This window comes from Corvus brachyrhynchos, unplaced genomic scaffold (assembly GCF_000691975.1).
Source record: "Corvus brachyrhynchos isolate BGI_N302 unplaced genomic scaffold, ASM69197v1 scaffold194, whole genome shotgun sequence".
Lineage (NCBI taxonomy): Eukaryota > Metazoa > Chordata > Aves > Passeriformes > Corvidae > Corvus > Corvus brachyrhynchos.
This window is the reverse complement of record NW_008237890.1, coordinates 1,001,707-1,014,194: the sequence shown is the minus strand read 5'-3', so window position 1 is coordinate 1,014,194 and position 12,488 is coordinate 1,001,707. Positions and strand designations below refer to the sequence as shown.

General features: G+C 40.3%; 1 protein-coding gene across 4 annotated transcripts in view; it reads left to right on the top strand.

The window, feature by feature from the left end:
• The window catches only part of KIAA2026 (KIAA2026 ortholog), a 53,927-nt gene that overhangs the window by 30,395 nt on the left and 11,044 nt on the right, over positions 1-12,488 (top strand). For 3 of the 4 annotated variants that reach the window (XR_001861540.1, XM_017732828.1, XM_017732827.1), the window contains 2 exons: positions 5,483-5,598; positions 11,997-12,184. Coding sequence is in view for 3 of the 4 variants with exons in the window: in XM_017732828.1 (XP_017588317.1) it covers positions 5,483-5,598; positions 11,997-12,184 (304 nt within the window). In the remaining variant the exon portion in view is untranslated. The remainder of the gene's footprint in view (positions 1-5,482; positions 5,599-11,996; positions 12,185-12,488) is intronic. The other variant, XM_017732829.1, reaches the window with a different exon arrangement.

Here is a 12,488-nt window from a genome sequence, read left to right as displayed (position 1 = left end):
TCCTGTCAGCGCACAGTCAGAGCAAAACAGCTGTTTTTAAGCTGCTCAGCTGAAGAGTGGAGAAACACATATTCAGAGTTAATGTAATAAAATACTCAGATATATGAGAGGGAGTTAAGTAAGATCTTAACAACTTAAAAGACATAGCTTTTTTGTAAATAGTTTAAGATACTGCATACATCCAATTTCTTTGTAAGTTGCAGAAGTGTAAATCAGTTAATAACTTTGAAGGTCTTCTAATGGAGGAGTAAAATGTGACAATTCAGTGCTTGGATAATTTCATTGTTCTGAGTTCAACAGTAAGTTCATCCTGATGATAAACTTTCTGTTGTGTTTTTGTGGTTTATATCTTTTAAAGAAGTGTGATATATTGATCAATACAATGATGATTGTGTAGTAATTTTCCCTAAAGAAAATTAGAACGTGTGGCTAAACATCTGAATGAAAAGTCATTTCATAGTAATGAACTAAATCAGAACTAAATCAGGAGACAAAGACAGTCTTGGTAGCAAGAGATTTATTGCACTTTGTTTTGGTGGTGTTGTTTTTTGTTTTACTGTATTTGCTTGTAGTGTATAAGAAGAGAGTATGAGATACCATTTTAGGATATAACTTGGTGCGATCAGATATCTAGGTCATGGAAGTGCAAGCTGGACTCAGGATTTTTCACTAGTTGCTGGTAAATGCTCAATGATAAAATTGATTCAGAGATGTCATAAGTGAATTTGTTCTATAATTTACAAGTCATTCTTTCTGACTCTGCTTAATCCCAATCTTCAAACAGTATCAGAAGTTAGCTGTTGATATACATTTATAATGTTCAGAATTATGTTGCTGAAGGTAAAATACAAGATAGTAACTTTCAGGAAATTTATCGTAGAAGATAACTCTAAGCATTTTCAAAATTAAAACACTTTCAGTAATAGATGAGTTTGCATAGTATGAATACATGATCTTGTAATGCATTCTTATTCAGTCAAAATTGGAAGTAAGTGTCTGAAATTGTAGTATTTGGCCCATAAATCAGTTATTAAGAACATTCAACATTAATCCATATATGATTTGAAAAAGTTACTGATCTCTTTTCTTTAGGTATCTGGTGTCCAAAGCAGCTGGAGATCACCAACTCCCTCTCTGTGTGACATCACTAGAAAACACTAGACTGGTGATGTCACACATACCACAGAACCCCGCAGCAGAATGGAGCAGGCCTACTAAGGGTAAGTTTTCTCCCTCCACCACCACCCCTTTTCAACAATATTGCATGGTTTTATAAGATTACTAGTTTTCTTTACTTTATGTCCCTGGGATAGAAAGTAAAGATTACAGACAATCTTATAAAACTGCATAATATTGTGGTGTTGTGTGTGTGTGTTTATTTAAAAGCAAAACGAAAACTCCTATAAAAAGTTCAGTCCTTACCCCATGTATCAATATCCTGGCTCCAGTCTGCTTTGGGGTTCCATGATAAATATGCCAGAATAATGTATGCTGGGGCATCAGTCACAGAGAGTGGAGTCAGCATTTCCTGGCTGCTCTGGATGTCAGAAACCTTGTTTTAAAAGGTAAGTTTTCAGTTGAATGTGTTGAATGTGTCTGCATTTATATGGAAACATTCAGCCCATTTCTAAAATGTGTTTTTATTGTGTTTGCATTTTTGAAATTTACTTGCAACTTGACACAGCACAAAGTCATATTTTACACTTCTCTGTTTAGTCCTTTTTTTCTCTTTTATTTTCCTGTGTTAATACCTTATATTGTGTTTCTAGAAAACAAATAGTGTCTTGTTTGTCGCTACTTGGAACAAGATGGTAACTAAATTCTGTTTAATATCATTCTCAGTGATCTGGACAAGGGGATCAAGGGCGCCCTCAGTCAGTTCACAGACAGTACCAAGTTGGGTGGGAGTGTTGACCTGCTGGAGGGCAGGAAGGCTCTGCAGAAGGATCTGGACAGGCTGGATCGATGGGCCAAGGCCAGTGGTGTGAGGTTCTACAAGGCCCAGTGCCGGGTCCTGCCCTTGGGTCACAACAACCCCAGGCAGTGCCACAGGCTGGGGCAGAGTGGCTGCAAAGCTGCCCACAGGAAAAGGACCTGGGGGTGCTGGTGCCAGCAGCTGAACATGAGCCAGGGTGTGCCCAGGTGGCCAAGAAGGCCAATGGCATCCTGGCCTGGATCAGCAACAGTGTGGCCAGCAGGACCAGGGCAGGGATTGTCCCCCTGTACTCGGCACTGGTAAGGCTGCACCTCAGATCCTGTGTTCAGTTCTGGGCCTCTCACTCCAAGAAAGACACTGAGGTGCTGAAGTGAGACCAGAGCTGGGGAAGAGTCTGAAACATAAATCCTGTAAGAAGCAGATGAAGGAGCTGGGGGTGTTGAGCCTGGATAAAAGGAGGCTCAGGGGAGACCAGAACTGCCTGAAAGGAGTGTGTAGCCTGGTGGGGGTTGGCCTCTTCTCCCAGGGAACAAGTGCTGTATGTTCCTGATGAACATATACTTTTGGAGGTCCAGCCTGAACCTCCTAAGCTCAGTTTGTAGCTGATCTCTTACATTATATCATTTGGTATTTCTGAGAATTTGCAACACAGACATTTGTGAAAACAAGTTTATTATCTACAGAAACTATTAGGCAGCTATATAATAGGGAGTTAACTCATAGCTTTATCAATTATTGATTTGCCTTCCCCCTGGCCCCCCAAATAAAAGACAAACACAACACTGTGTTAGAAAATCAAATCGCATATGAAAAGAAATGCTAAATTTTGTAGTGATGGGTCTTAATGTTATGTACATTTTTTTAATATCTCTTTTTACTATTTAGTATTTAAGGAATAATAACATCTAACCTTTATGTGTTTGCACAGAAAACCAACTGAACCACAGTAATTTAAAAGATAAGGATTTATTTTTATTCCAGTCTTTCTTGGCCTGTATTAGTTCTGTCTTGACTACTTCTGAGGAAAAAAGATTCTTCTCATGGCTTAAATTTGTCTATGCTTCCATTAACAGGTTTATTGTTAAAACCCCAAAACCCCACTAAGAAAAATAAGTAATTGAGATAAAAGGAAATAATTAATTTATGTTTTTTAAAATTATGTTTTTTAAAATTTTCATTAAATTACTTGGAAGTACGGTTCCTCTCTGCCTGTTTCTCCACCTTGTTGACGTCCTTCTGAAGGGTTGCACAGCTCTCTGGGGTACTGGCCACTCCTTCCAGCTCTCCATCATCAGTGAACTCACTGAGGAGGTATCTGCCCCTTCATCCAAGTCACTGACGAACAAGTTAAACAATACTGGACCAGTATTGACCCCTTGGGGACAGCACTAGAGACAGGCCTCCAGCTAGAGCTAGATGTAGAATTAGGGACCAGGAATTGCTTAGGTTTTTATGTTTGTAAGCAGAGAGAAAAGTAACATATTTTGGGTTTTTTTAAGTATTAATGAAGTCAGTAAAGTCTTGAAGTCTGTTCTTGACTAAACGTATTGTACATATGCTGGCTGCATAACAGTTGCTGCTTCAAATTTACTCAGTGGTTAGCTGATATTTATCTTTCTTATAAAAACTCCTTTTTTATTCTGCTTAAGCAGAAAAAAATCTTAGCCTTATTTAAAGACAAATTAGTCTCAGAAATCAATTTCTTGGGTTTTTTACTTTGCAGTGATTTTTAATATCTTTTCAATATTACATTTTCACACATCTTCTTTGCTAATATCAACTACATGTACAGCATTTCTATTTCACAGTAGTAGTAGCATTGGTTTTTTTGCTATTTGATTTTTGTTTTGAGGCAATGCACTAATGCTCTGTAGTATATAAATTCATTCTTTTAAAACAGTCTGCAAAATGTTTTGTTTATCTTACAAGAAAAAGAAATAAGTGCACATAATATTCTTTCATATGTTAACAATTAATTCTGTTGTTTGCTCACATTAAGAGATGATTCCAAATGCCCTGGTAGGCTACAGTATGCACAAGGTTTGGTTTTTGTTGTAGTGATTAGTGACAGCTTTACATATGTGACTGACTACAAGAGAAGGAAGTTATAATACAGTTTACTGGCTTGTCTCTATATTCAGCAGTGATTGTTGTGTGGTAATGTGGCATAATTACCTGCTTTAAATCTTTGCTTTTGTAATTTTAATTCAAGCATGAAGATAACTATTTGTTTTGTTATGTAACATGTAAATGATTATCCATAAAAAAATAGATACCCGGTCTTCAAACAAGCATTCAGCATGAGTGATCTTGCTGTACTTTGGAGAGATCTGCTGAAATGTGTAGAGAGAAATTGTTCCAAAGTCCTTAGGAAGATCAATCTTGTAGACTGCTGAAAGGCAGCCGTGACAGCTTTATCCAGATTTTCCTGCCTTACATTTCTTGATGTGCTAGACCACAGGAAGCTGTGAAGGATATGTGCGCTATCAAAAGCTAAATATATATATGAAATGAGTAAGTTCCCAAGTCTTGCTTCTTTTTCTTGCAGAACCATAGTCTCTTTACTGTTTTAAATCTTCTCTGACCAGTCAAGAGCTAAAAATCCTCATTTACATAAAATGCGCAGAGTTAGTAGAGTGGCAGAAGTGCTATACCACATCTCTTTTATATCAGTTACGTATATATGCATTGTTCAGTCTTTTATGCAATGAACTACAGAATAAGGTTTTGGAAAGAAATATGTACAAGAGGTTTCTGTGAGTGCTAAGGGGTGTGTTCTGCAACACCATGGCCAGCATGATTGTCATTTCCTAATGTCTTCTCTCCTTATTCAGACTTTCTAGATTTATGAAAACATGAATGTAAGATTACATATATCACTTTTGAAAATAAAACTTTTTAATTATACATTTTAATTAAAAGCTTAAAGGATTTTATTTTGGAAAACTGGTCTTTGCTGCACAGTCTGTTGCTTCATAAAGGATAAATTTGCTAAACTTCTCTTTTAAAAAAGCCTTTCTCTAGAACATTAAATAAAATGTAATGGAAAAACTGTAGGATTTTTATCCTTGAAAATTGTAGTAAGTTGGGGGTTTTTTTTGCAAATAGTAATGTTATAATTTATACCACTTCTCTTAAATGAGATTGTGGTGATGTTTTCTGTAAAAATTTTATCTCTAACTCAGAAAAATGTACATACATGGTTGATTTTCCTGACCTGAGTGGATAACTACCTACGTTAGTTACTTACTTAAGTAATTTTAAACATATGGTGTATTTGTAGAATACTATTTCAGTTTTAATTTTGACCTGTAAAAAGTGAGAGTGCTTGCAGTATTACTTTTCCAATTAGGACATTATCCCTCTGTAGTATTAGAATAAAAGTAGTAATTTCTTACATAGGTTAACGGTATGTGTAACTCTGAAAGTTTCTGGTCTTTTCTTCCAGTTATTTTCCTCATATTTGTGGGGTTATTGTAGTACTAATACAATCTAACAAGATTTAGGTCTAATGCAATGATAAATAAATGGAATTTATGTTTTCAGGGAAGATGGTACCACCGGAAGCAAGCAGTAAAGGAATTGCATGGTACGTTGTTACGACTGCTTAATGAACTGTTACCATGGGAACCAAAGCTAATTAAAGCATTTCAAAGAAACAGGTAATTACCTGCTTTTTTTTTTTCAGCAGTGGTGCATGGGATGAAAAACAGAACAAAATTCACATTTTAAAAACTGATCAATAAGTTGGCTTCTTAAATAAATAAAATTGAAATTATTTGAGGAGAGGAGTGAGGCACTGGCAGCACTTTAGTTGGAAGAAGTATCTTATATTCCAGAATTACTGTCTCTAAAAAATTTGAGCTTAACCCCCTAATGTTTTTTTCCTCTAAAACGCTGTAGAATCCTTAAGCATCCTGACCAATAGGATATCACAATACAGCTAGGATTTGTATTGCTGCGTATTTGGTTAAGAGATGCTGAAGACCTTTCTTTAGAAAACTATACTGGGGCTTTTTAGAATACTCTGAGTACTTACTTTCTAAAGCTACATAAATCAGCTATTAATGAATTCTCCACGGAGCAATTCTTGAAGCATTGTTTTGAGGTCTTTGTAACCCAGTAAATTAGAAAGAAGAAAAAGAATCTGGAAAGCAGTATGTCAGAGGAATACGGGTGAAGCAGTGATGGGTTTAAATCTAGTAAAGTGCAAGTATTAGTAACGGTGAAGGTGCTACCCTGATTATAAATCATAGATTAGATACTGTCTTGAAGCTCAGTGCCATTCTTGCCTGTTAGCCATTCAGGTATTGCTATAGTCGTACCTTACTTTTGCCATGTAGAGAATTAAAAAGCAAGGAATGATTAGAGGCTTGAGCTCTGTGACAAAGGATAGGAAAACAGGCTGCTTCTTAAATGCTGAGTGTGAAGGAAGCAAGTTACACAGTTACATGATGCAGAGCTAATGCTGAAAAGTGTGAAAGGTATTATGTTTAAAAAAACACAAGGACATACCAAAGACATTAAATTGGTTCCTTGGTAGCTCATTTTGTGAATACCATGCATGAATTAAAATTCTTATTTGGAAATCTGGGATATTATTGAATATCTTGCTTTAAATAATGGACCCAAGTACAAGTTTTGGGTCTTTTTCTATTGCTTTCTGTTCTCATTTCTGTTCATTTTCCTTAGCTGTTAATTTCTTCCTTTCTTTCGCAATTCAGAATCCTTCTGGAAACATGGCAGACAGTATTACTGTCAGGAAGAATTTAATTTTCCAGTATGTGAAGTTTACAATTTAATCCTTTTTGTAAATTCTGCTGTGGAATGGTTTGGTGCCCAGTATTACTTCTTGTTTGTCGAATCACAGAATCATAGAATTATAGAATGGTTTGGGTTAGAAGGGACCTTAAAGATCATCTAGTTCCAGTCCTCCTGCCATGGGCAGGGACACCTTTCATACACCAGGCTGCTCAGAACCCCATCCAATCTGGCCTTCTGGGGATGGGGCTTCAACAGCTTCTCTGGACAACCTGTTCCAGTGCCTCACCACCCTCGCACTTAAGAATTTCTTCCCAATTTCTAATCCAAACCTACTCTCTTTCAATTTGAAGCCATTGCCCCTTTTCCTCTCACTACAAGCTCTTGTACAAAGTCTCTCTCCAGCTTTTTGGAAGGCTCCCTTGAGGTACTGGATGGCTGCAATTAGGTTTCCTTGAAGCTTCCTCTTTTCCAGGCTGACCAATACCTCTTGGTCTTTTTGCACAGGAGAGGTGTTCCATCCCTCTGCTCGTCTTGGTGGCCTCCTCTGGGACTCGCTCCAACAGTTCCATGTCCTTCCCATGCTGGGACCCCAGAGCTGGATGCAGCACTGCAGGTGGGGTCTCAGCAGAGCAGAGCAGAGGGGCAGAATCCCCTCCCTGGCCCTGCTGCCCACGCTGCTTTGGATGCAGCCCAGGACACGTTTGGCTTTCTGGGCTGTGAGTGCCCATGGCTGGGTCATGTCCAGCCTCTCACCCACCAGCACCCCCAAGTCTGTTCATCCCCAGCCTGTGCTGACACAGAGGGTTGCCCTGACCCAGGCGCAGGACCTTGCAATTGATCTTATTAAATCTCATTAAGTTTTCCCATGGACCTCATTTCTCAAGCTTGCCCAGGTGCCTCTGGATGGCATCCTGTCCTTCAGATGTGTCAGCTGCACCACTCAGGTTGGTGTCATCTGTAAACTTGCTGAGAGTGCCCTCAGTCCCTCTATCTCTGTCATTAATGACGATAATAAATAACTCTGGTCTGAGTATGGACCCTTGAGGGACACCACTTGTCCCTGATATCCATCAGGAGTCTGTGCCTTTGACCACTACCCTCTGGATGCCATCATCCAACCGATTTCTTATCCATCTAACAGTCTGCTTATCAAATCCCAGTCTCTCCAGTTTAAGGGAGAAGGATGTTGTGGGGGACCATGTCAAAGGCTTTACAGAAGTCCAGATAAATGACAGCTGTAGCCCTTCCCTTGTCCACTGATGTAGTCAGTCCATCACAGAAGGCTGCTGAATTGGTCAGGGAGGACCTGCCCTTGGTGCAGCTGTGCTGCCTTGTCCTGAATCACCTCCTTGTGCCTTAGCACAACTTCTGGGAGGGTCTGTTCCATGATCTTCCCAGGCACAGAGGTGAGGCTGACAGGTCAATAGTCCCCAGGGTCCTCATTTCAACCTTTTTTTAAGATGGGTACAATGTTTCACTTTTTCTTGTCACCTGGGACTTCCAACTGACTGCCAAGACTTTTTCAAATATCATGGAGAGTGGCTTGGCAAATACGTCAGCCATTTCCATCTCTTCTGTACTTTCAGGTTCTTCAGGTGATCATGAAATTGATCTTAACTTACAGTGGGAGAGACTCTGCTCCCCCAGTCCCTATCCTGCTGTCCATCCACTCAAGGGGTGTGGAAGAAATGTTGCCCTCGAAGACTGAGGCAAAAAGTTGTTGAGTACCTCAGCCTTTTCCTCGTGTTGCTTTCCACCCTTGTTTATCAGAGGGGGTCGCCTTCCTTGGCCTTCCTTTTCTGGTTAACGTGCCTATAGAAGCCCTTCCTGTTATTCTTTGTGTCCTTTGCCAAGTTCAATTCCAGCTTTGCCTTGGACTTCCTCACCCTGACCCTACACAACCAGACTGGATCTCTGTGTTCTTCCTGGGCCACCCATCCTAGCTTCAACTGCCTGTGCATTTGCTTCTTTCTCTTAAGTCTGTGCAGCAGTTCCCTACTCAGCCCTGCCATTCTCTTGCCTTCCTTGCCCAGTTTCTTGCTCCTGGGGATTGCCAGCTCTTGCACTCTGTGGAAGACTTCCTTAAACATCTGCCAGCTCTGTTCCACTCCCTTGTGCCTGAGAGAAGTCTCCCAGTGGATCCCACTGGTTATCTCCTTGAAGAGTTGGAAGTCTGCTTTCCTAAAGTTAAGGGGCATAACTTTGTTCCTCACCTGGCCCATATTCCTCAGGACTCCAAACTCCACCAATGCGTGATTGCTGCAGCCCAGGCTCCCTCCAATCTTGATGTTCAGGATTAGCTCACTTACGCTGGTGCCCATAACATCCCGAATTTTATCCCCTGTGGGCTGCTGTCTATTCCCTGGCTCAAGAAGTTATCCCTCATGCTTTCCAAGAGTCTCCTGGCTTGCCTGCAGCTTGCTATGCTGTTCTCCCAGCAGATTTTGGTTGAGGTGCCCCAGCAGGAAAAGAGCCTGCGAGCATGATGCCTCCTGTAGCTGGAACAAGAAGGCTTCATCAATAGGCTCCCTTTGATCAGGGTTCTGTACTTAAAACCATCCACAACGTTCCCTTTGTTGCCTCTGTCCCTGATTCTTACCCACAGGCTTTTGACCTGCTCATGGCTGTCCTTCAGAGACAGCTCTTCACACTCAGTCTACCTCCTGATGTAGAGGGCAAGCCCTCTGCCTCTCTCTTTCCTCACCTGTCTCTTCTGGAGAGCCTGTAGCCATCGACAGTCACACTTCAGTCACATCCCACCAAGTTTCAGTAATGGCAAGAAGGTCACAGCTTTCTAGTGGCACAGTGGCTTCCAGCTTCTGTTTGTTGCCTGTGTTGCATCAATGTGGTTATAGAACACAGAACTATCATGCAGAGTGCGTTGAGTGCTATATATGAGCTGTGACTGATAGGAGTAAATTTTAGTCTGGAACAGGATAGTTGAGATCATATGTATGTGTGTGCTGGTAGCTAGAGAAGCATGCATTTGGAGTACAGGCTAACTTATGAAATTAACTGAATTCAACTCATGTTTTTAGTATGTATGTTTTAGGCTGTAACCGTAGTTTATTCAACAAGGAAAGCCTGAGTGTTTCCATGACGTAACTGTTTGGACATACACATAGCATGTCCATCTGAAGAACAATGTTTACAAATCGTGGGGAGGAAAGAAAGATGGATGGGGGATTCTAGATCACTGTCTTGATCTGGTTCGTTATGCAGCTGCTAGGCAGTAGTGTAGCACAGTGGTGAAGAAAGGTGTCATGTAAAAGGGAAAAAGCAATTGAGTAAAATTTGCTTATGGTCATGTAAACATCGATTCCCCCAGAAGTCTCACTGAAGTTTCTGTGTCTGTAGGGTGTCTCAGCGAGGTACTAACATATACTAATTGAATAACAGTATTTAACTTCTAAGCCATGAAGGGCTGGGCAGCGCTTCTTCCTCCATATGCTACAGCATGGAATAAGAGACTGGAGTTTTCCTTCCTTCCTTTGTTACTTAACTAGTAGGAGCAGACTTCATGATCAAAATTCTTTTCTTTCCCTTCTGAAAGGTCCTCTGGTTGTTCATGTTTATGACAGAGTATAATGTTGAATTGCATTTGAATAGCAGCAAGGCTTAATAGGGAAAGTTACTTGTGCCCACTGATTAGAGTTGTTCACTGGCCTCGCAGCAGAGGTTCCTCAAAAGAAAAAGGGAAATTCCATCCAGAAACTTTTGTACAGCAGTGGTTCCCTGGTGTTCTCCTATAGTTCTTCTACACCTAGACTTCAGGCTCAAAACCCTGATGACAGATTTGAAGTATTGTCCACATTACATCTTCCTACAGGCTTCAATATTGTCTGCTCTGAGTCGAGAGTGTGACAGCTGGGAGTAAATGACTAGATCTCATTGACCCTTAGCAGCCCCACCTGGCCATCCATCTATGCCACCTGTCCATTGGTCCAGGATCCCCATTTCAGGTCATTCTGCAGCCTTCAATCTCTGCTGTAGGTATGACAGTTTTTGTCTCAACTACAGCAGTTACTGTGCCTGGCCATGGGTCCTACTGATCTGGACTGACCCTCAGACTGACCTTCTACCTGCATCATCACTGTGGAGATGCCCAGAAATCACTCAACTGGATCCTGACCCTGGCAGCCATCACTGGACCTGGTCCTGATCTTAAAATTTGAATTGACTTCCCAGTTTAATCTCAGACCTGCCTCAGCACCGGGAACTTGCTTGTTGATCTGGGCTCTTGGTTGAACCCAATTACCATCCCTAGGCGTGCCCTGCTGCCTCATTCAGGGCAAGTGGAATGGCTTGCTGACTGGTGAGGCTCATGCCCTGGCAGCTGTGACATCATTCTTGGCTCCTACCTCCCCATCTCATAAACAGCAGCTGGTGATTCCTGCATTCAATGCAAGTAACTGTTACGCTAATACAAAAGAATGAGTAAATTTAAGATCTTATTCTTACTGTCATAAGGGTTAGGTCCAGAACAGTCTAGATTCTATTCCACACAAGGTGTTAATTGCTATAATCTGTTCACTCATGTGCTGAATAATCCTTCTGGGCATTGTGTTGATTTCAACCAGCTGAATCCTGAAGTTCAATGTATTTGTACACTAAAATAGCTACTACCTCCCATCTAAACAGTGGTTTAGAAGAAGGGACAATGAAAACACGTAGGAGGTTAGCAGTATCAAGGTAAGTGGACGTGTTTCTGAATGGCATTCAAGTAAGTGAAGTACCTATGTATTTCTGTCATATGCACATTCTTTAATGGAGCGTGAACCTATGGATATAATAGCAGCAGCTGTTCTAATGGACCAGAGAAAAGAAAGTGTTCTTAAGGAGAAAGTTACATTGCAATCTCATAGCTGAGCCAGAAGCGTGATGTGCTTAAGAAAAACAAGATTCACTTAATTCTCTTTTTGGGGTTGTCTTCAAAGTAAGGAGTAAACTTTTTACAGTTAATACTCAAGTCCATACAGATGTATTTGTCACATGAAAGATGAAGGAAGAAATGGAAGATTGATGCAGTAAAACAGTAATGGTCGTTTGACTCAGTCCTTTTGCCTATTGTTAGAGGACTTAATGACACAGAATTCAGTTTTTGTAAAGTAAGGGACATTGCTGTCACTTCACATTTTCTGGGTTTTAGAGACTTGCAGACAGGGCTACACTGTAATTTTTTGAAGGGCACAGGCAATTAAATCTAAACAAACTTTTTGTTTGGCAGCAAATACAAATAAAAATAATGTTTAAAACAGTGTGGTTTTTTAGTAAAGTTAGTTTTGTTATTTTTAAGGTCTAGGTTGAAGAAGGACTATGATGACTTTAAAAGACATCCAGACCATGATAAATTTACCAGAGAATTGTGGAGTAATGATGAAAGTGAAGTTGATTCTGGCAAAGAATCTTTTGCAGTAGTATGCGGTAAATCATCAGACTCTACAGAACATATAGAAGTTCCCAAAAAAGATCACTCAGACAATGGTAAGCATTTACTGGAAATCGGTAGCTTGAACTTGATTCAGGAGCTGAATCAAGTTGATTTGGGAAGCTAATTTTTCCATGTGAGCTTGTGTCCTACTTTTTACCTCAATTCTACTACTGTGATAATATGAAAATAGCTTGTGGTGCATATCTGTCAGATGTAGACTTGAAGAGGGCAGACATGACCAAAATGAAAATTCTGCTTTATTCGAGTGTTTGCCATTTTTTTGTGCTTAACTATTTCTGTGATAACATGGTAGGTCTGTGTGGAATTTACTTTTATGGTGGGTTGGGCTTTGCTGGC